Source organism: Notamacropus eugenii, chromosome 4 (assembly GCF_028372415.1).
Source record: "Notamacropus eugenii isolate mMacEug1 chromosome 4, mMacEug1.pri_v2, whole genome shotgun sequence".
Taxonomy (NCBI): Eukaryota; Metazoa; Chordata; class Mammalia; order Diprotodontia; family Macropodidae; genus Notamacropus; species Notamacropus eugenii.
Window position 1 is genome coordinate 67,032,196 of NC_092875.1, and position 24,656 is coordinate 67,056,851.

The window sequence follows — 24,656 nt, forward strand, 5'->3', positions numbered from 1 at the left end:
TAGTGTGACCTAAAGCCTTCTCGCTTCTAGTCTCCCTCCTTCTGATCAACTCTACAAACCATTGCCCTCTTCCCTCTCTCCTAGAGTAGCTCACAAGTCACACTGCCTTAACCCAAGTCTTGCTACTTGCTTAGCTACAGCTCATGGATAGATACATTCCCCAAGGGAGCTCCCTGGATTAGGAGAAAGAGCTCTAACTGGGGAATGAGAAGACTGTGCTCTTCTGCTAACAAACTATGGGCCTGGGAACCTTTTACTTGCTTCTCTGGGCTTTAATTGCCACTCTGTTACCTGAATGGATTGGATCAGGTGATCTCTAAGGGTCTGACCTGTGTTCCAAGGGCCCTTGTAGCTCTGACCTTCTGGGTTCTAAGTTTCCCCCCAGATCTGACATTCTATGTTCTGAGGTTCCTCCCAGCTCTAGCCTTCTGGGTTCTAAGTTTCCTCCCAAATCTGATATTTTGTGCTCAAAAGTCCCTCCCAGCTCTGACCTTCTGGGTTCTAAAGTCCTTCCCTGCTCTGACATTGTGTCCTAAGGACCCTCTTACTCTGACCTTCTGTATTCTAAAATTCCTCTCAACTATGATAGTTTGTTTTCAAATGTCCCTCCTAGTTTTGACCTTCTAGGTTCTAAGAACCCTCCCACTTCTGACATTCTGTGCTCTAAGGGCCCTCTTGGCTCTGACATCTGATCTAAAGTCCCTCCTAGGTCTGACATTCTCTGTCCTAAGGGTCCTTCCAGCTCTGACTGTGACCCTGGGCAAAGTTACCTCTTGGCATCTGTTTGCTCATCTGTAAAATGGACACAGTAATAAGCCCCTGCCTCCCAGGGCTGTTGTGAAATAACCTGTGAAGTGCCATCTTGTATACATGTCCTAAGAACCACACCCCCAGCTGTGGCACTCGTCATTCTGAGAATCCTTCTAGGCCAGACGTTCTTCCTCCCAGCCCTCCCTGCCCTGATATTGTTTTATGGTTCCATGTTTCTCATTGGTGATAGTTGTTCTCATGTGGATAATATGTAGCCCAGGATTGTTTGGGAAGCCTTTTCCTCACCATGAGGAGACCAAGGCTTGGAGAGGGGAGAGCCAGAGCTCTCAGAGGTTATCTGGCTCTGGATCCCCAGAGCTGAACCCAGATCCCTTGACTCCTGAAAGCCAAGCCCACTGCTCTTCCCCCTGGGTTGCTCTGCCTTCTCCTGAAGGCACTCTGGAAACTCCCAAAGGACCAAATTATGGGATTTTGTGCAGGAAGGATCCTTAGAGATCATCCCTTCCAACTCCCTCATTTCTTTGGAGAGTGGGTGTTTTTTTGGCTCCATTACAGGCAGGTGTAAGAGACTTTGGGGTGTGGAGTGGGGGAGGGAAGGAAGGGCCTGTCAGTGCCTTCTAAGTTGGCACTGCTCATGATCCGGGAGGATGAGTCACTTCCCTGGGAGCGAATGCCCCTGTTCTTACCCTAGGGCCCAGGGCCAGGGCCTCCCTGGGCCATCCCCTAGACTCTCCCTCCTCCTGGCAGCTGCTCCAGGGACTGTCCCACATCCCCTTTCTGGTTTGGACCTCAAATTCATCTGTAATCTATCCTGGTACAGCTTCGTGGAACAGGATCTGAGTATTTGAGATGAGATCAGTCTCTGTCTTCTCCCCCACTTGTGGTTTGCTTGGGGGGGGTGGCCTATAATTCAGTCCCTTATGGGATTATCTCCTTCCCCCATTCTGTTCCCAAAGCAAGGACTGCCTCTGGTCCCCTCATTCCTATCCCAGCACTTGGAGGAAGTTGGACTGGTGTTTGCAGCTGGGCTGATCCTATCTCACAAGGTCCCCTGACTGACTTCCCCAGCCACCTCCTCCACGTCCTCCCCCCTCCCCTTGCTTCCTGTCAACACCACTTCCCTCCTTCCCTGAAACAGCTCCCTGGGCTGACTTGGCCTTCTGACTAATCTGTACTCCACCCCAGCTGTGTTGGCCACTAGGAGGTTCCTGGAAGGGACTCTAGGAGCCCAGGGCCCTCCATCTGTGGGACCCCAGGGAGGTGCCAGCCCCTGGCCTGGGTTGTTTCCTCGAAAGCACCCAATGCCCAGGGGAATCCTCGTAAGCAGCTTATATTTTCTCTCTCTAGGTTTTAGAAAATCATTTTTAAAAAAATAATTACTAGTTGGTGGATGAGGAAACCAAGTCTGAGAGAGGATAAGGAAAGTCCATGTTCACATAGCCTGAGTCAGAGATGGAACTCTCACCCAGATCTGGCTTGAGTTCTGGCTCTTCAGACTCCAGGTCCAGGGTGTTCCATCCACTGTACCAGATCAGCACTTAAATCTGCTGATCCAGCTGGGGAATACCTAGAGGGGCTTGTGGGTACCATTTGAGCTTCTGATGGCGGTGAAGGGACTAGGGGGTGGTTTCTTAGTGTGGAGCTCTGTCCTTGTTGCCCAGAGGAATGGTAGGCTGGAAGGTGGCTTCATGCTAGCTCCTAGCCTGAAAGAGAGAAGGTCCCGGGGGCCCTGGCAAGATATGGGCAGCCAAGAATGAAGGGGCCTTAAGGCACTGCACCACTATGCCTCTACCCCAAGCCTTCCACCAGAGTCTGTTTGTTTGTCTTCTGTCAAGTCCAAATTGATTTCTGTCTTTGATTGCATCTTTAGTCTCTACCATATCCCCTTGCTCTCATCTTGCTCATGCCCAGGAAAGACATGGCATCCAGAAACCTTAATCTGCTTTTCCCATGTGCCTCGGGGACTCAGGAAGCCAGTTTGGATCTTCTTTGTTCCTTGGACCACCAGTTTCTGGATGGGAACCTGGATCCCTGGGGGCTTAGCCAAGAGGAAGGTCTCTAAATTCCTCCATTTGTGATCCTTGGCCCACTCCTGGTCAAGGGCTGGCGCTGAAAGTCCAAGGGGCTGCCTGTGTTTGTGACTGTCAGTGTGAGCATGGTAGTGTGTCACTAAGGATGCACCAAGAGTGTCATAAGTTGGTACCATACCACCAGGCATGTGACCAGTGCCCTGTTAGCATCATTGGAGTGTTTCACTTCCAGGGGGTGCATGATGGGATCAGCAAAGATAAAGGAGGGGCATAACCAGCTCAAACATTTGGAGGATGACAGGGAGCCTTTACTCTGCTCCATGAAGTCTAGGTTAGGGGTGCTGAGCTGGTGACCCCCAGTGGTCTAAGAGGCAGCAGTAGCAAGGAGGCCAAAGAAAAGGAGATAAGGGGATACAGTGAAGAACTGGGGGAGTCTGACAGACACTCTGACTCCCCCACATTCCAGAGGCCTTTTGGGTTTGATTCTGTTTTTATCCTACCTCAGACACTGACTTTACAAGGTGACCAAGGACAAATCACTTAATGTCTCTAAGCTGTAAAATGGGTATAATAAAGCACCTACCTCACAGGGTTGTTGTGAGAGTCCAGTGAGATCATATATGTGAAGTGCAAAGTTTAAAGTGCTATATACGTGCCAGTTATTATAGAGTGCACGAATGTGTGCATGTGTATGTAAACCTATTTATTGATCATGTTATATATATTATATATAACAAGGATTCCCTACAAATATTAATAATATATTTATATAACATATGACATAATATTTCAGTATATAGAAACATAGTTTGCATGTTTAATATATGACTAAATCTATTGCACATAAACATTATTTATATACTATATACTTATATCTATTATGTATATATTTATAGGAACCTGAAAAATGTTTACCTTTCACCTTGGCTAGTTAAAAAGAAGGTACCTGAGATCCCAGGTGGAGCCTGAAGCAGTTAGGAAAGGCTTTTCCAAAGTTAATCAGCCTAGGTCCTTGACCACTTGTGACTGCACTTAAAACTAGACTGATGTTTTTGAAAGGGAGTATGGAACCAGAATGGAGGAGTCAAGAGATCTGGTTCTACTGGCTTCTCTACTGGTAAATCTACTCCTCCTCTCTGGGCCTCAGTGACTCAAGTAAAGGGTTAGACTAGACTAGGGGGTGAGAGCACTGGAGTTTTAGACAAAAGATAGGTACAAAGCCCTCTGTTCAATCTGTCCTTCATGCAGCTGTCTCTCCTGAAGGTACAAAGCTGGCCACTGATCAGCTACTGATCAGCTCTGAACTCAAATAGGGCTCCCCAGGGCCTGCAGGAGAAAATAAAAATGCCACAGCCTGGCATTTTAGCCCTTTGTCTGGCTCCAACATACCTTTCCAGATTGATTTCATATGACTTTTTCTTCACATTCTAGGTTTTAACCAAATTAAATCAAATGACATGATATGTATAAAGTGTAAAATTGAAGCCCTACATAAGTATTTGTTAAATATCATTATCTCAATTGGATTATTCCTTGCTCTTCCCATGAGATCTCTGGCCTCTGTACAATTAAGTATGCCATACACAAGCCCTTCTACCCTTAGAAGGCTTTCCATTTTCACTTCTTCAGCTTTTCAATGTCCTCCACTCCTCTTCTGAAGCTGTTCCAGATTCCCCTTACAAAAAAGGGCTCTCTTCTTTCTTCAGTCCTCCTTGGCCCTTGTCATACTGTGCCTTGGGTTCTTTGGATATATCTGTTCATGTGTCCATGCTATCTCTCTGTGCCTCTGGCAGATAGAATATAGGCTGGGGTTTGGTTCGATTTTGAATCTTTGTATCACCAGAGACTAACAGAGGGCTCCGAATACAGGTGCATTGTAGGCAAAGTTGGAAGGGAGCAATCCTGGCTCTGCCACTTACTAGCTGTGTGAGCTTGGGCATTCACACCTTCTCAGCACCCCCTTTCCTCATAAAACAAAGGGGTTCCTGTTCCCATCTGTGATGTTATACTCCTAGGAGGGACTTAATAAATAATAAATGCTTGTTGAATGAATTGTGTGAGTGTGAATTTGGAGACCCAGACATTCCCTGGCAGATGACTTGGCTATCACAGCTCACTCCCTCCGCTCTGCTTGACCTCTGAAGGGGAAATGGGTTGTTCTTCCCCCTAAAGGTGAAGACTGATTTCCTTTCTCTCTTACTCTTATAAGGGTATATGCTGGACAAACTCTTCTAATTTTCTTGAAGGTGGCGGCCTGACACTCAGAAGTAAGGCCCTGTAGACTCATCCAGCCCCCTGATCTTAGAAACTGAGGGCCCAAAGAGGAAAATTAAGTTTATGTAGCTACAGCAGTTATTTCAAGGGCTGGGACTTGAATCCAGGACTCCTGACCTCCACCTGTTCCCCACCCTACCCGCACCTTCCCCTACCCATGTTTCTCTTGGCCCCTGGAGTCTGGTCTCCCAACTGGTGCTTTATTTAACCCATCATACCCTGTCTATAGTCCTTTGGCCCTGCTACGATATGCCAGGCACTGTTCTAAGTGTTGGGGGAAAAAATGGCAAACGTGAAATGGTCCCTGTTCTCTGCAATTTGATACCTAATTTTAAATCTTTCTAGGCTCTGGGCCAATGGGAATTTGAACAGGTGAGCAAAATGCTCTTCTTTCCTGTCTTATTATGTGCACATAGCAGATACTTGATAATTTACTTAAATTGGGTTACTGACTTGGCCTAAATTCCACTCAGAAAACTTTGTGCAGCTGAGAAGCTGACCCAAGTTCTGGCTGTGGCTCTTTGCACTCCATAGGTGTCATCCTAACAAAAAGCTTTAATTAGGTACCCTTACAGAAAGTTAAGTCTGTACCTACTTCTAAAAACCACCAACGTTCTCTTTCAGTCAGAGTTATGATGTAGGGGAGGTTCTTGGAACTGTTAGAAACCTCAAGGAATCATCTGACCTAGATCTCTGGCATTAAACAGGGAAGGTAAGATCAAGGTCAAAGAACTAGGGAGGATGGAAGATGGTCTTTCCCCACCCCTAACAAACACTGCACATTGTTCCCAACAAATGACCTGGTGTATTTGCTCCAGATCATTGCCTTAGCCAGGGGTAGGCAACTTGCCTTAGACTCTGTCTCCATCCTTTTTTTCCTCTCTCCTTAGCATCCATGTGTCTTCCTTTATTTCACATACATATGCTAGTAGAAAAGTGCCAGATTTAAAGTCAGAAAACTTGGGTTTTGTTTATTTGTAATTCTGTGACCACAGGGAAATCATTTCCTCCTCTGGTTTTTATTTTCCTCATCAGTAAGATAAGAGGTAGCACGAGATAGTGGAGGACTTGGATTCTAATACTGCCTCAGACTCTGATTGACTGTGTGCTTTTGTGTAAGTCACACAAATCCTTCAGCCTCTCTGTTTGATCTTCTGTAAGATAAAGGGTTGAAATGAAAACATAAATTACCTTAGAACTATTTGCCAAAAATTGTTGGGTAAACTGGAAAGCAACCTGGCAGAAAATAGGGTTAGACCAACGTCTTATACCATATACCAAGATAACCTCAAAATGGATGTGACTTGAATATTAAAGATCATGCCATTAAAAAAAAGATGAGAATCAGATCAGGTACCTTTCACAACTATTGCTGGGGAGTCAATTGTCAATCAAACAAGAGTTAGAGGCAATTACAAAAGATAAATGAAATCGAAAAGCATTTGCATGAACAAAATTAATAAAAATAGGATAAGAAGAGAAGGGATGGACTGAGGAAAAATCTTTGTATTAAATATCTCTCATAAGGACCTAGATACATGGTCACAGGATGTGGGCAAACACTTCTCAAAAGAACTCCAAATTCCCAATTTTGTCTGATAATTTCATAATTTGATAATAATCAACTTTGATGGCTCCATTTGGGGTTTTCTTGGCAAAGATACTGGAGTGGTTTGCCATTTTCTTCTCCAGCTCATTTTACAGATGAGGAAACTGTGGCAAACAGGGTTCAGTGACTTGCCCAGGGTCACACAGTAAGTATCTAAGGTCAGATTTGAACTCAGGAAGATGTATTTTTCTTCAGGCCACGTAGCAGCCCCAAATTATAACTGTTTTTCTTCAAATCACTGATAAAATGTAAATCATAATAAACCTGGAGAGTGGAGCAATAAACTCCTTTAGAAGTCTTCTTTTGTAGTAGGCTCACAACTTTGTAGTTAATTCTCCATTTTCCGTAGGCAACCTCTCCCCTTTCCTTCCCCCCCTCCCATCCCATCTTCCTTCAGTTTCCCTTCATGTATGTACTATCTTCTCCCATTAGATTTTGAGATCTTTGAGATCAGAGACTGTCTGTCTTTCTTTTTCTTATTTGTTTGCCCAGCACTGTCTGGCACTTAGCAGGAGCTTCATAAATGTTTGTTGAATTGAATTGAAGGGAGGGAAATCAATGATTTCTCGAGTCCCCTCTAAATCAGTCCTAGGATCTTAAGGCTTGTGTGAACACTGGCGGAATGAAGTCAGCTCCAACGAGGAAAACAACATCCTCAGTGACTACAACCATGTAAACAGAATGCACAAAGTCAACAACAAAACAATTGCTTGACATGATAATGACTGAGCACAGAAAGATAAGAGGTACTTTGCAGAGGTGGAAGATTATGAATGTGGAACTTGCAATGTAATGGCAGATTTTTACAATGTACTGCTTCATTCTGTTCATTTTTCTTTTGTTATAAAGGATGAGTTTCTGAGAGGGGGTGGGAAGGGATGCATTGGGAAGTGTAGGTTATGGAAAAACCAAAGATATCAATAAGATTTATTTTAAATAAATGAGGGGGGACCTCAGTGACTCCTAAAATCCTTTCTAGCTCTGATTCTAGGATTATAACTCATTGATCTCTCAGGTCCCTTCTTAAACTCAAATTTTCTGTTCTTTCCTTTGATCTTCTGTTTTCTGACTCTGGACTTTTGTTAGTCAATAAATATTCATTAAGCACCTACAAGGTACCAGACTCAGTGCCAAGTGCTGGGGATCACAAATATACCTTAAAAAAAAAAAAAGACCTCCCCCACCCCAAGTCAAGCAGTTTACCTGGAGACAGTACAGAAAGTGAAGCTGAAAAGTGGGGAATGGAAGGAAGGGGAGAAAAAGTGTCCATTGAGGGTTTGATGGAGAAATCCAAAATCAGTGTAAATAGGAAATGAGGAGGACTGTGTGGAACCCCTTTCTTGAAGAGAAACCTTGGAACTCAGGGCCCTGCTCTCCAGCCAGAGGGTTCAATCAGAGGGGGCAGATGTGCATTTTGTGATAAGCTTTGGGGTTACCAAGGATGGCAAAAGACTGAATGCCCTGGAGGGGCTTATGGTCTAATTGAGAGAAAAGACCTCATGCTAACAGCTTACCCACAAACCATAGAAAGGGTTGGTAGCATATCTACAGCGAAAGACCCTAGAATTAACAGGGACTGGGAAAGACTTCCTGCAGAAGGTGGGATTTTAAAGTGGACTTGAAGGAAGCCAAGGAGCCCAGGAAGTGGAGATGAGGAGGGAGAAGCATTCCAGGCATGGGAAACAACCAGAGGAAATGTCCTGAGCCCAGTGATGGAGGGTCTTGTTCTGGGAACCTCAAGGAGGCCAGTGTCATTTAATGGCTCTGTGTGTGTGTGTGTGTGTGTGTGTGTGTGTGTGTGTGTGTGTGTGTGTGAAAGAGAGAGAGAAAGAGACATGGATAGGGTATAAAGACAGAAAAGAGGCCCTAGGTCATGAAGGGCTTTAAATGTCAAACAGAGCATTTTGTATTTGACGCTGGAAGTGCTGGAGGAGATGGGATAGAATGGTATTGCTTATGCTGGCAGGGAGGTTAGCCTTGGCAGGGAGTGCAGGGCCCCCCTCTTCATGTGAGACAATGCTGAAGGAGGTGATGGCACAAGATGTTTGAGTGATAAGGAAGAGGGGAGAAGAAAGGGCACGTGTATGAATGGTTTCCATTTTTCTTCAGTAAAAGATGAGACAGGGTTCTTAGCTGAGACAGGGTTCTTAGCTGAGAGGGTTGGGGGGAGAGGTTTGAGAAGAGATGACAAGGTTTGGAAGAGGTGGAGAGTGGGAGAGTGAGTTGGTTAGTACAGTAGGATTGCCCAACAGCAGTGAGGGCCATTTGAGGTTGTGTAAATTTGTAGTGGATCCAGACAGAGTGATTGTGTGATTTTCTCTTCCTGTTGTCTCTTGGTTACTAAATGTTATGGCCTCATTATGAACTCATTGATATCCCAACAGGGCCTCACCCAAGGGCCACATTTCTCTGCCCATCCCAGAGTGACCCACCTATCTCTCTGACAGTTTATGCTCATTGGTGATAACAGGTTCCCCTCCTCTCTACTCTCCCTGCCCCCATCAATGATGATGGACATATTTATCTAAAGGATAAACAGTAAAGTACAAACTCCTCTGTCTGACATTCAAGGCCCTCTACAACCTGACACCACCCTGTGCTTTCCAGACATTGTGTTATTCTCCTTCCCTTGCTCCATATTATGGCCTTACTGGACAACTTCCCCCTGCCCTTCCTGCCCTCTCCTCCATCATCAGCCTGGGGTCCTCCTGCCCCATATCTCTCTGTTCAGCCAGTTTTCTGTGCTTCCAGTGTGCTTTCTTCTGTTGACCTGTTGAATTCTTATTCATCCTTTAGAGCTCATCTCAAATTCTATTTCTTCCAGGATTCTTCCCTGGTTCCCTGTCATTAATGACCTCCCATGGTCATTATGTAATATAATGTCTATCGTTATATGCGTTGGTGGTGTATCTTTCAATTTGTCTTCGAGCTCCATGAGAGCAAGGGATCATGTGTTAACTTTGTCTCTCACCTAGTACTCACAGTAGATGATTAAGAGTTTTGTTGATGGGATGAATGAATCAGCTGTATAAAGTCTTAGCTCTGCCCCTGACTCATTGGGTGACCTTAGGAAAATCACCTCTTCTTCTCTGGGCCTGAGGGTTAGGTTTGAATAACAAACTGAGACTTCTTCCCTTTCTAAACCCTATAATCTTCTTATTTTACAGATTAGAAAACCAAGGGTGAATGAACGATAAAGTACTTATTGAATATTTGCTATGGGCAAAATAGTGTGCTAAGCATTGGGGATACAGAGAGAGAAGCAATAGTCCCTGTACACAAAAAAATTCCTATCTTAATAGAGCAGCTCTTCTTAACCTGGGGTTCACAGATTCCCAGGGGTCCTGTGGTTAGGTTTCAGGCAGGAGTCCATGAACTTGGATGGTGGAAAAAAAACATGCTTTTTCCCCCCTTTCCATTAGCTTCTAACTAAAATCTGATATTCCCTTCATAATTTAAAAACATTCTGAGAAAGGGTCTCTAGGCTTTCCCAGATGACCAGAGGGGTCAGGCACACAGAAAAGTCAGGAACCTTTGTCAAAGAGGGAGAAGAAATAGAGAGTAGCTCCGTTTACCCAGGTTTGCAAAGCAGAAGTCATCCTGTGTTCTACACCCTCCCCCCAATCTCCCATATCCAGGCAGTTACCAATTTTTGCTGATTCTGTTTCCCCCACACCTCTTAGGGAGATCCAGACAGTTTACACCCTGATCACTTATTGCTTATAGCAGAGGTGTTAAACACATTGCTGCCCCAATGCTTCCCGGTGCAGGCTGAACCTGATTAAAATGTAACTGGGAAATATTTAACAAAATAAAAACATAATGGAGCATAAAGAATGGAAAGACATGGTCTTCTAAGTCCGACATGTGGCCTGCAGGGATCCTGACAGACGATTCAGAGGTTTTCAGTGGAGTTTCACCAGCTTACACGATGGCAGCAGTCTCCTGATCGAAGTGTCTCCTCTCTCCAGTCCCTCCTCCCACAATGATCTTCTCAAAGCCTAGGTCTGACAGACCATGTCATTGCTGGAGCCAGACATGTTATACATTATTTCCTCTAATGGGTGTGTGTGTGAGATGTTCCCTACAGATGCACAGCCGTCACCTGGTTCCTTCTTGGCTCTGCCTGTGGGAACCTCTACTTCACTTCAAGTCTCTTTGTATGCCTAGCACTTAGCACAGTGCCAGTCTGACACATAGTAGGGGCTTCATAAACACTTGTTGACTGACTGTAGGTTAGAGCAGTTGCCCTGCTGGGAAGAGGTTCTGGATTTGGAGTTAGAGGACCTGGGTTCCAGTTCCTTGGAATCTACTTACTTCGTCCCTAATAATTATAGCGAACATTTATTAAGCACCTACTATGTGCAAGGCGCTGTTCTGAGAGGCTGGGAGGTCGGTGGTAATGTCCCCATTTTACAGCTGAGAAAACTGGGACCAAAGAAACGTGAAGTGACTCGTCCAGGGTCATAACTACAACAAAGCTCTGAGGGCCACGTCGCCCCTCCCCCCTTTTATCCACTACCGCCACCTAGCGGTTCTAAAGCGCTAGGCACTGTACCCCCACCACCTGGCGCTGTGGCTCGCGCATACAGTGAGCGCTTAATGTTTGTGGATGGATGATGGACATCCTAGCTCTGCCACTAACTTTCCTCAAGTCACTTGCCCTCCGTGGGTCGGTCGGTCAGCCAACAAACATTTAACGAGCGCTGCCCCTGCCCACAGGGTGCCATTCACAGGCGCGAGCCGTGGGTTCTTCCTGGGGTCCGCACCAGCTCCCGGGTGGCCCCGCCCTCTCGCAAGTTGGCCCCGCCCCTCCTCCCCTCCCTTCCCGGCTGTCAGAATGCCCCGCCCCCTCCTCCCGCTGCCTCCTCCCCTCCACGCGCCGAGCAGGCCAGCCTCCTGAATAATGAATCACGCTGCTCCCGGGAAGGGGCGGGGCCGAGGCTAGGCGGCTACGACGCAGGCGCACGGCCCGGCCCGGGGGAGAGGGTCGCAAGATGGCGGCGCTGAAGGAAGCTCGGGGCTACGGGCTGTCTTGCGGGCGAGTGAGCGACGGCAGCAAGGTGTCCGTCTTCCACGTGAAGCTGACCGACAGCGCTCTGAGGGCCTTCGAGAGCTACCGCGGCGGCCAGGTGAGGGCTCGGGCTCGGGGCGCCGGCGTTCTCCCGGCTGCGGTCCTCCCCTCCTCCGGGCTCCGCTCTCCCGGGCTCCCCGCGCCCCGCCGCGCCTCAGCGGGACTGAGCGGAGCCCGGCGCGCGCCGGGGCCCCTTCCCCCTCCCCCCCTCGGCCGGCGCCGGGGCCCGCTCTCCGCCCCCCCGGGCGGGCGCCCTTCCGGGCCCCCGTAGTCTCGGAGCTGCCCCCTTCCCCCGTTCCCTGCGGTGCTGTCCGGGCTGATGGAGTCCGGCCGTGGGGAGGCAAGCGGGGGGATCTCCTGGCTCCTCTCCGCCATATGGTTTTCCGGGAAGTTTCCGTTCCCATCTCCGGCCCGCTTTTGAGGGTGCCAGTCCGGACCCCGCCTCGACCCCCTCGGTTGCGTGGCTCCTTGTCTGCGTGGCTCGGCTTAGACAGCCGGAGGCCACAGGTTTCCCCGGCCTCCCCGGCTTGTCCCCTGCCCCCCTGAAGATTTGGGGATTCTGTGTCACTGAAGGGAGCTATAGGGGTGCTTCTGCCCAGGGTCCATCACCCTGGGCACTCTCCTGACTCCCCAAATGAGCTCGGTTCTGGGCCAGTGTGGCTGGAGGGAGGGGGCTCCCCTTGCCCCCCGTTTCTAACCCATACGTTTCTCGGGGACCTGGTGCTTCAGGGCTGCAGTGCCCGGCTGGCAGAGGGGGTGCGCGGTGGGTGGGGTCAGTGGGGTTTGTGGATCGTTTCTTTTCCATTCCATCGAATCCGGTTCTCGTCCTTGTTTGCCGCCCCCCCCCCCCCCCCCCCACCGCGATTCATAGGTGGAAGGTGCATTTTCCTCTTGGTGGCTTTCACAGGTGCCTCTTGCTGCTCCTTTTAGGGGAGGTTTCTTTAAGGAAAGCCAGGTGGGTGCTAACTTACGTTTGCATTTGGTCCCCAATCCCTGCCCTTTGCTGACCCTACCTTCCATCCCTGTAATGTATTTACTCTTTCTTCTTTAAAAGTCCTTCACTTAAAGGATCAGAAATCCTCTTTTATGTATTCTCAGATTTTGAGGGACATTTTCTGCTTCTGCCCAGAATTTGAGGCCAGGTAGAGAATGCTGTGGTTTGGGCTTCAGGTTGTTTTTGGGCTCATTAAGTAGGCCTACTTGTCTTTGTGCCTCCCTCCCTCCAGTAGAAATTCACAGGTTTAATTCTGTACCTCCCTTCCACCCCCAACTTCCTTCGTAGGGAATTTCGGGTTCTTCTTTACTGAGGGAGGCCAGGTAGGCTTTGGCTTCCATGCTGAGGAAAAAAGGTGTAGGGCTAGAGTATGTTCTTCCACATTCTTAGATGGGATTCCTACCTTCTCTTTCAGGGTACCTCACATATACAAGAGGGGGTTGGCTGCCTGACCAGAAAGGCCATACTTAGTTTTTGCCTTTGGGGTGATGGTGGAGGGGGTGGGGAGACTTTGAGTGGAGACTTACTAGGAAGGAATGCTGCTTTCTTTCCTGCTGGAGACTTGTTTAGCACCATCAGGTAAGCTGGGGAATTTCATTACCCTTATTTGTGCTGCCTCCCTTCCTCCAGCTGTCTGCCAGTTCCCCTCTTCTTCCCTGGGAAGCAGGTTTTTGCCCCACTAAATGCTTGTCCCAAATGACAGCAGGCCACTCTGTAGATGAGGTGTCGAAATCCTATCTGTGCTGGTGATGTTCCAGGTAGTTCTAACTAGTCAGCAGTTGAGGCAGCTTTCCTAGAAACAACTGTAGAGAATTCATTAGAGATCTAAGTAAAACTGTGGACTTAGTACCCTGTCAGGCTTCTTAAGGAAGTCCTAACTTCATCTAACACCCTGTACATCGTTGTCTTAACCTGACTGTACGGGTGAGTCTGCTGCCTGGCCACCTAACCTGTTTCACCCATCAGAAATGGCCAGCTTCTGTATATACCATTTGTTGTCATGCTACTATTTTTAATTTAGGGTGTGGGTTATATCCCATAACTTAAGTTGGATCATCTTAATCGGAGGGTTAAGGTAATTACAGTCTTTTAGGTTTATCATATTGCATCACAACTTTATTTAAATATGTTTTATCAACTTTGTGTCAGTGGTCACTAGAGTCAGAACTGGTTTTGAAGTTTTCTTTAAAATATGTGTTTTGCCTAAAGTGATTCTGTATAACAGGTTGTGTTGAATTTTGAATTTGTTTTGTTCTATTCCTTAGCTGAAATTTATTTGGGGTTTTTAAAAATGAGATTATCTTTTATATTACTTACTTCCCAATGACTCTTTCCCCCTTCTCCATCTTGTTTCTCCGTCTTGTAACAGAAGTTCAGTTAAGCAGGGCAAACAAACACATTGGCCTCGCCTGATAACCCTTATTCTTTTCTTATAGTCTACAGTCTTTCTCTGCCAAGAGGTGGCAAACCTTATCATCAGTCTTCTGAAGTCTTGATTGGGCACCATCTTTTAGTCCAAACTTGAATTCAACTTTCCCTAAAATTGTAGTGTTTGTTCTTTAAAATATTTTTTGGGATATATTTTGTCTTTATATAACTTTCTTTTTCAAAAATATCTAAAAGATTAAAAAGAAGTAGTTCAGCAAAACTGCCAGTTTATCAGCTGAATCTGACATCAGCATCATGTATTGTATGTGATACTTCACATAGTTCCATAGTTCCTGACCACTGCAAATAAGGGAGGGAAATATTCTTAATTTTATATTTTCTCTTGTATAAAAGATGATGATGAGCCTTGCCACAGAATTTAGTTCAGCAAACATTTAATAATAAGGAAAGAAGGAAACAAACATTAAGCACCTATTATGTGCTAGAGGCTGGTGTAAGTGCTTCACAGATATTACCTCATTCTGTCCTCATCACATCCTTGGGAAGGAAGTCCTATTTTTTATGACCATTTTACAGATGAGGAAACTGAGGCACAAAGGTTAAATAACTTGCCCAGGGGAACACAGTTAGTAAAGGATCCGAATTCAAATTTGAATTTAGTCTTCCTTACTTCAGGCTCAGCACTCTATTCACTGGGTGACCTAGCTGCTTCTAAGTCTTTTTTCTTAGGAAAAAGTTTACAATCAAATATGGAAAGTCATGTTTATACAACTAAATGAAAATATTGTAATATTAGAACTTGATTCTGGATAGTGATCTAAATGAAGTTGTATGAGAAATTCAGGGTGGAGAAATGTGTCTTGCGTAGAACAGACCCTTAACGGACATTGAGTTGAGTTTGTTGTGATCTCTTTTCTTTTTAAGAACATTCAGAGAATGCTCCTACAGAAGGGTGCTGTCTAAGCTGGGGCTTTAGAAATGTCGTTTACTAATGGTTGTGGGTTAAAGGAGTTGGAAAGAGACCTGAAGATCTGGCTTATGGAACTAGGGAACAGTTATTAAAAACCACACGTATAGATCTGTAAACAAAGTCCAGCAGTTACAGTCTTCAGGTTCTCCAAAACAAAAGGAAATAATTAATTTACTTCTTGTTGGGGTAAACCATTCTTTTTTAAACCTGGCATATATGAGAGGGGGGTGCATGTCCTTTGAATTTCATTTTAAATTATTTTTGTGGATATGAATTGCAATCTTAGCCGTTTGAAAAGCAAGTAGAAATTTTATACTGGTCACTTAAAATGTTTAGTATCTGCACTGCTTTTTTACACTGGCAGAATGCAATGGATTGAGCCTTGTGAAAAGATAAGCACGCAATTATCTGAAGTTGTTCACTGTTCAGTCTTTTGTGTGATTTCTCTGTGTACTTGGGTTGTAAGTTAGTCATTGAATAGTTCATATAGACATCACTACTAGCTTTAGATGTATGTTTTTTTCCCATCAGACAGTTACAGGGATGGTGATCTTTAAAGGTTTCTTCAGTTTAAGGCCCAGTTTAAATGTTGCCTCCTCTATGAAGCCTTTCCTATTTACCTCACTGAAAAAAGGTCTCTCTTCCTAGTCTTAACTCATTTAGGTATCATTTGTATCTCTGTCATGGCACAATCCTGCCCTAGGTTGTGGTTATTTGTATACCTCTTTTTAAGAAAAGAGGATCCTGTAGTCTGGCTAATATGGGGCAGTTACTAGTTTCCTGCCTGGAGTGGTTTCTTTACCAGTCTTTCTCTCTTACTAGATTTTAAGCACCTTGACGACTGTGTTAACTCATCTTTGTATTTCCCCCTCCCTAACAAAACCAAACTAAAAAGAAAAAACAAAACAAATCAAAAATCAGCTGATGTGTTACCCATAAAAGGCACTCAGTAAATATTTGTTGAATGAATGTTCTAGGAATTAGCTTGGTTAGTGGTTTGAGTCTAATGTGCTCTCCTAAAGTGTGTGGGCCTGCTGCATAAGTCAGCTAGGGCAAGGCAGGGAAATCCTAAATTAGCTTCCATTTGTCTCCCACTCATTGATGCCCCAGTAAGCTAGGTTAACATTTTCATTCTTCTTCATTGCACGTTGTTATGCATATCTTTAACCTTATGAATGTTGTTGCTGATAAAATGAGGGACAACTAAGCTTGGCAATGATGGTGCAATCCAGTTTTTACTTCCTGAGTACTCTTGACTCTTGACTTGTAAGGTTGAGTGTACCTCCTTACTTTTTTAGATGATTGACATTTTGTGAGTCAAAATATATAGGGGCTTCAAATGCATCTGTGGAAGTCTATATTACAAAGCTATTACAGATTCTGGTGGTCTTCCACTTAAACTGTTGGAGAATACAGTCCTGCTGACATAGCAAAGTTTACAAGTTTCAGGTTCTCTCAGCTATAGAAATCATCCATTCTTATTTTTGTTCTTTAAGATCAAGAAATGTAGCTAAAGGATGTGTGTTTAAGGGCTACATTCTGTTTCTCTTAATGCTTTAGTGGAATGATTTATTTGATTTGGGTGCTTTAGCAGTGGTGATTGCTATTGGTCTTCATAAGGTGCTGTGGTCCCAGTACCATTTGATGGCCAATTCCTCTGGTGATGAACTTTTCTGGACCTGGTTTGTCTTCTAATGACAGACGGACATAGGCACAGACAGTTTGTCTGTGGGTACTCACAGCCTTTCTAGCTGAATAGGACCTTTCCAGGCTTGTGTTCTGTTGGCATGACCTTTGAGAACTCAGAATACACTCCATGCCATGCTGAGACAGTGGCAGAAGACTGAAGGGGAAGATGTTTCTTGAAATCACAGAAGATCTCCAGTATATTTGGATTCTCTGTGGCACACTTTTGGGATAACATGACACAAGTTTGGTAGGTTATAGTAAGGCATAGATGAGTTTCAATCTTCACGGTTGGACAGAACTGTATGTTGATTGAAATAAAACTCACATTTGTTCAGTGTTTTCTATTCTTTCCCCTTGACATCTTTGTGCAGATATCCTCATTTTACAGAGCAAGAAACAGATGAAGGCTAGAAGATCATGTTGCTAGAAAGTGGAGGAATCCAGACTTGGACCCAGGACTCTTCTTTCAGTTTAGTCTTCTTTCTACTGCACCATATTCTCTCATTGAATTTAACTGATACCTTGAAATTATTTGATATAAAGGACATTGTTTTCCAATTTAGGTATTCCAGAGAATTCTGAAAACTGACTGTATTTCAGAGTGGGTATTTGAAAGCAATGTGTTATAGTCATGTAGTGGATTAAATACCTGTAAGTTCTGGGTCCCGTGCTTTCAGGAAGGTGATCTCTGTGTGAGAGAAAAATACTGATTAAGCCACTGTGATCCTAGAGGGGAGTTTGCAGCAGAGTTTATTATTTAGGTACTTGTGTGTAATCAGCTTTCTCTCTCTTTTTCATTCATTAGAACTGCCATAGTTCATTGTTCTTGAAGCAGTTTTGATATCACTACGGATTGTGACATTGGTGAATGATTCTTTGGGGTAGAGCAAGCTACTTTGGACATGGAGAGAACAAGTATCTTCTGTGTTGTCTGCTGCTTTTCCCCTTTGAATTCAGTAGCATCAGAAAATGCAGAAAATACTTGATTGCTAAAATTCAGTTCCATTAAGCATTGAGGGAAAAATTAGCATGAATGTGGCAGTACTTAGAAAGTTCCTTTCTGATAGCTAATATTGTGCCTTAAGAATGTTTGAGACTTATTCTTTCATCTTTAAAAGAGAGTATTATTTCTATCATATCCTAATATAATTTAAATTTGCATAAATTGTTGTCTTCTCTGAAAATTGTATGAGAAGAAACTGACCATAATTTACATTCAAAGTGATTTATGGTTGCATTGGGAGTAAACAATCAATCAAAAATGAACATTTTAAGAGAGAAAAATATGTGACTCTATATGTTTCATTTCGTGGCCTGCCAATGAAGTTAAGAGTTTGGTAATTTTGTCGTTTTACCTTTAAAAAATATCTGGTATCCAGATAAATAGTCTAGAGTGTCTGCTTCTTTACTGAATAAAAATATTGGAGAAACCCTTTTTCTTAAATGGTGTGGAACACACTTTGCTCTGATGCTAATTATATCTTAAATGGCTTGCCCCATCTCCAGCCAAGTTGAAATTTAGCTTGCCATTGACTGATTCATACAGGTCATCCATCATAATGGGTAGCTTATTTCAAGCCCTTTTGAAAGAACGGTGCTTTCTTATTTCAAAAAATTTCTTGAAAATTTTCAGCTTGTCAGTAAAGATAGGAAAGGTATCAGAGATTGTAACATGCTTTCAATAGTTATAATTCTAATTTGTGTAGTGTTTTAAGATTTACAAAGCACTTTGCTTACAACAGCTATATGAGGTAGGTGATCTAAGTATTATTATCCCCATTTTACAGATGAGGAAATTGTGGCTCTTGAAGGTGTATAGATTGACAAGTCGCGTGACTAACAGTAGGTGGAATCTCAAACTTGGGTCTTCTGACTCCCAATCCAGGGCTGTTCCTTTCTTCCTTGTTTGTGGGGAAGTAGAGTTTATGTTACCATTGAGTTTCTTTTAATAGGAGAAGCAATGCGATGTAATTAAAAGAGAAATCAGAAGACCTGAAACTCTAGTCCCGAATCTGGGCATATCAGTTTATTTATGCCTTTGAAAAGTGGTGATTATAGCACTTACATTCAGTCTTGCAGGGTTGTTGTGAAGAAACACTTTGTTAAACTGGAAAACACGATATAAATGTGAGCTGTTATTAAAGAATCCTTCACTCAGCAAACATTTATGTGCTTTCTATGTGTTAGGGGCAGGAAAGATTGAATTTTTGTATAAGACCTGGTCTCTTCCATGATGAAAGTTAGTTTGGTAGGAGTGTAAAACAAATGCCCAGATAACTTTCATACACATTCCTTGATAAGGATGTTCAGAAGTTACTGAATGTGGTATGTGAGGCTGCATTTTAAACACCAGATCCTATGTGCACCCAAACTTTATTTGTTAGAGCAGAAGGTCTTAGCCTTTTTTTGTGTCCTGGCCTCATTGACAATCTGGTGAAGCCTGTGGACTTAGACTCTTCAGAATCATGTTTTTAAATGAATGAAATACAAAACATAGGATTACAAAGGAAACCAATTCTTTTGGAAATACAATTATCAGCATATTTTTAAAAACCAAGTTTATCCAGGGGTGGAGAACTTGTGACCTTGCGGCCACATATGACCCTCTAGGTCCTCAAGTGCAGCCCTTTGACAGAATCCAAACTTCAAGGAATAGAGTCCCTTAATAAAAGGATTTGTTCTGTAAAACTTGGACTTAATCAACAGGCTGCACGCGAGGACCTAGAGGGCCACATGTGGCCTCAAGGCCACAGGTTCCCCACGCCTGTAATAATAGAATCTTTCCCTCTACCCAGCTACTTCTGTGTTGGGAAGGAAGAGATAAACGGAATATCCAATAGTTCAGAAAACTTATCTTAAACTCTCTACTGTTGGTGCGCATTTGTAAAAGGGGAAGGAAAAAAGCTTTTATGCGTCACTGTAATATCAGTTTGTGCCAGCTAATTCATGAGAGAGAGACATTTTGGCTAGCTTTCTCATTCTGCTGGCTAATCAGACACAAGAGGAAACAAGGAGAAGAACACAGCTGGGCAAGCCCAGGTAAAGCTTGGATTCACACCAGCTGCTCTGTCTGGCTAGAGCTAGACCCAGAGGACTGTTAAGAGATCTGTTGGTAGGAGTGTTCATGTTCATGTGGGTCAAGTTGAAATAACAACCTCCATTAAATGTTGAGTTTTAATTTTTCATTCAGTTTTTGCTTTTTCCAATAACACATAGAATGAATACAGACTTTTTTTTTAGTTTTCAACATTTATTTCCACAAAATTTTGAGTTCCAAATTTTCTCCCTACCTCTCCCCTCCCCCACCCCAAAACACCTTGCATTCTGATTACCCCTTCCCCCAAACTGCCCTCCCTTCTATCACACCTCTCCCTTCCCTTATCCTCATCTTCTCTCTTTTTTTGTAGAGCAAGATAGATTTCTATACCCCATTACCTGTATTATTTCCCAGTTGCATGAAAAAACAATTCTCAACATTGGTTCCTAAAACTTTGAGTTCCAACTTCTCTCCCTTCCTCCCTCCCCACTCATCCCCACTGAGAAGGCAAGCAATTAATATAGACTTTTAAAATGAACATTGAATTCAGCTATGACATTTAGAGTCATAGACTCTTACAAGTTGGGAATAACCTCTGAGGTATTCTAGTCCAGTCTAAACTTGAAGCATGAATCTTCTCTACAACATAGCTGACATTTTATATAGCTTTTAAATATTTACAGAAAGCTTTATCTTAACCTCATAACAGTGTCATCTGATCCTCAGAACAACCCTGTTAGGGTAGGTACACAAATTCTAATGTGATTTTTCTAGATAAGAAAACTGAAGCCTAAGAGGTTAAGTGACTTGCCCATGGGTCGTACAGCTAGTAATTTTGGGAAGCAGAATTAAACAATCTCTGCTTACTCCCAAGTTCAGCTCTTTGCATCCTTCTATATCTCCTTTCCTTGGCAGTATGATTATTGAGCCTCTACTTTGAGATGACCAGTGATTGGGAAATAAATAAAATAAGCAGCTTGTTTTATTGCTGGACAGCTCTGATTTTTATGAATTTCCTTCTCAGATGACTTCTTATCTTCATTTTTGTCACTTACTCATTGTTTCTGGGTCTTACCTTTTAGACCAAAGTAAAAAGTTACTTTCTTTCTTCTCTATTCTTATCCCATAGGTGTTTGAAGACAAGAGTTCATATTCTTGAGTTTGGAAGTTCTCTACTCTCTACCCCCCTTCCCTCTTTTCTTCAGCAGGCTAAGCATCACCCATTCGTTTAACTGATCATCTTATGGCCTGATTCTCAATACCCTCTATAGGTCATCCTTTTCGGAATGAATCACTTTGTCCATATCCCTTCCAAAATGAGCCTAGAAATGAACATACTACACTGCCCTGATCCCTGGTACCCATTTGGAGCATTTGTGAACATCTCAATTATGGTTGGTTTTAGAATCATGTTTTGTTTTATTAAAATCTTTGGAGATAGACAACTTTGTTTTAACTGTCAGATTAAGTATTATGTTAATGCATTGATTTCTCCTTTAAGAAGATTTTGAGAAGGCCCTCTGACAACATGGTATATTATACTTTTTTTTTTTTTAAGAAGAGAAATACTTTTATGAAAGTGACTATTTTGTTCTGAGGCACTGCAAACCTGTTGGGCCTCATACATCATTTCACAGCATGGTGACTACTTTAATTCAGTGGTACCCTGGTTTGTTAAAGAGTCTTATTATGGGACTTCATATTTAACATAAGTCAAGTTGTATTCCTGAAACATAATATGGTAAGTAATCATTTGTGATATTCTTTATGACAGCTTTTCTTGATCTGCTCCAGTTGTTACCATTTCTTTCCCTCAAATTTAATTTGTATTTTTATATATTATTTCCCTTTAGTAGAAGGTAAGTTCCTTGAGGGTGAGGACTTTTAATATTTTTGGTTATTTGGTTATTACCGACACCTAGCACAGTGCCTGACATGCAATAAGTAGGTACTTAATAAATGCTTTTTGTGAGAGAATTGACAAGCCTTGGACTGGAAATCAGATCTTACTTTTAATTCTGATTCTTCCGTGAAATTTTTGTGTGACTTTGGCAAGAACTTCCAGGTCAGGGAGAAAATACTGGAAGTAGGCAAAAAAAAAAAAAAAAAAAAGAATTCAGCCATGAATTCAGTCATACAGTCAGGATCATACATACACGATTTAAGAGCTACCACTATTAGGAAGCAGAGGATTTAAAATATAGTCTATTTTAAAAATATTCTATTTTTTTCCAGTCTTTGTTTTATTATTTCTTGATTTCTCTTAGAGTCATTTGGCCAATTCTGGTCTTTAGGGAGTTATCTTTAGAAATGTTTTGTATCTTTTTACAAAGGTATTATTACTTCCTTCCATAACTTTCTTGCATAGCTTTTATTTTTTTTCTTCCATTTTTTCCTTTACTGGTCTCATTTGGTTCAGGTTTATTTATTTATTTATTTGCTCCCTTTTTTTTTTTTTTTTTGGACTGCTTTAACTCTTCTAAGAATTCTTATTGTGCTTGCGTCCAATCTACATTTTTCTTTGAGGCTTTGCTTGTAGTTGTTTTCAAAAATTGTCTTATTCTGTGTTTGTGACTTGAGCTTCTCTGTCACTAAAGTAGCTCTTTATGGTTGGGTTATTTTTTCATTTGTTCAATCTTCCAGCTTCTTGCCTTTGGACTTTATGTTAGTGTTGGGTTTTGCTTGATTCTAGGGGATAATGTCTAGCTTGAGCTTCTCTCTTTTTGTGACCTCCTGCAGTTTGCATAGCTCAGTCTTAATGGAAAGTCCCTCCCCAAAATGGTAATTTCAGGAGGAACCCACCAGTGGGAGAAGGCAGCTAAGGCATGGGTGATGAAGTCTGAATAATTGGAAATAGAGTCAGGAGAAGAATGAAATACACATTTATTAAGTATCAGAGTCAGGATTTGAACTCTGGTTTTCCTCATTCCATGTCCAACACTCTCTGTACCTGCACCACCTTGCTTCCATACGAGAGTTATGAAATGTATTTCCATAAGGAATTCTAATGCTTTCTAGTATATTTCTGAATAATAAGCTTCATGAAATAGAAAAATCACATTCTAATAAACAAAATTATCCATTATTGCACTTTTTAATGTACATATTACTTAACAGACATTAATTGGACCTCTGTGACATGAAAAGATAGGTTCTGCCCTTGCCTTCATGAACCTGGTAGATTTTTTTACATTAACAGAATAGTTCATGATTAGTATGGAGAAGTGCAGGTAAAATACTAAGGGAGCATTTACAGGGAGAAAATACCATTGTTTGAATGGGTCAGGGAAGATCATGTGGAGGAGGTAATATTTGAATTGGTATTTTTAAAAGATTTGAGCAAAAGGTGTTGATGAGAAGAGTGCATTTTCACCTGGGGGTCAGGATGAGTTAAAGGAAAGGGGTGGAGAGGGACTGCTTTCCTAGAGGGTGGTTGAGTGAGATGGGAGTAGGGGACCAGGGTCAGAATATGGGGGCATTGAAGGCCAGGCAAAAGTGCTTGGATTTTATTTTGAGTTTGAGGGAATCACCGGAGAGTTGTGAGTAGAGAAGTGACAAACCTAGATCTATGGAAAAATGGAGTTATAAAGCTGATACATTATGAAAGATGTACTGTGGCCCTTCATGCATAGTATTTCATGGGTACAAAATTCTTGAGTTAACATTTTCTCTTTTGATTCTCATGATTAGCTTATAAGAAATAGGTTTTGGTCTTTTTCCCTTCTGACACCAGCTATTACTCCAACAGCTAGGTCGCACAGTGGATAGAGTGCTGGTGCTGGAGTCAGGAAAACCTGAGTTCAAATCTGGCCTCAGACGCTTCCCAACTGTGTGACCTTGGGCACTTCACTTCATCTCTGTCTGCCTGAGTTTCCTCAATTATAAAATGGGCGTAATAGTAGCACCTCTCTCCTAGGGTTGTTGTGAAGATCAAATGAGATTCACAATGCCTGGCATATAGTATGCTCTGTGTTATTATTGCTATTATTACTGTGGAATATGCTAGAAACCTATTTTTGACTTTTTTCTTTTGTTTCCACAAATGTTTTTGGTAAATTATTTCAGGAAAAGAGACATCCCCCCTGCTATGGTATGCTTTCCCCCCCAGCCCTTCTGTGAAACACCGTGTTTTTATTTTATTTTACATTTCTTTAGGAGCTAATTTTCCATTATTTTCTTTTCATTGATTTGTCTATTTTAAAATATTTTTTCTATTTAATATTTTATTTTTCCCCAATAACATGTAAAAACAATTTTTAACATTTATTTTTTAAAATTTTGAGTTGCAAAATCTGTTCCTTTCTTCTTTCCATCCCCCCTCCCCATTGAGAAGACAAGCAGTATGATATAGGTTATAAATGTGCAGTCATGCAGAACATTTCCAGATTAGTCATGTTGTGAAAGAAAATATAGACCAAAAAAACAACAAGAAAAATAAAGTTAAAAAAGTATGCTTCAATCTGTACTCAGACTCCATCAGTTATTTCTCTGGAGATGGATAGTGTTTTCATCGTAAGTCCTTTAGAATTGTCTTGGTTCATTGTATTGCTGAGAATAGCTAAGTTTTTTACAGTTGATCATTGTTACAGTCTTGTTGTTTCTGTGTATAATATTCTTCCTAATTCTTCTCGTTTCAGTTTTCATCAGCTCATGTAAGTCTTCCCAGGTTTTTCTGAGAGCATCCTTCTCATCATTTCTTACAGCATAATAGTATTCCATCACAAATGTATATCACAACTTGTTTAGCCGTTCACCAATGGATGGACATCCCTTCAATTTCCAATTCTTTGCCACCACAAAAAGAGCTGCTGTAAATATT

At 42.7% G+C, this 24,656-nt stretch overlaps 1 protein-coding gene across 4 annotated transcripts in view; it reads left to right on the top strand.

The window, feature by feature from the left end:
* The first annotated feature begins 11,650 nt into the window (after positions 1-11,650).
* The window catches only part of ELL (elongation factor for RNA polymerase II), a 135,607-nt gene continuing 122,601 nt past the window's right edge, over positions 11,651-24,656 (top strand). For 3 of the 4 annotated variants that reach the window (XR_011965535.1, XR_011965536.1, XR_011965537.1), the window contains exon 1: positions 11,651-11,816. Coding sequence is in view for 1 of the 4 variants with exons in the window: in XM_072601636.1 (XP_072457737.1) it covers positions 11,682-11,816 (135 nt within the window). In the remaining 3 variants the exon portion in view is untranslated. The remainder of the gene's footprint in view (positions 11,817-24,656) is intronic. The other variant, XM_072601636.1, reaches the window with a different exon arrangement.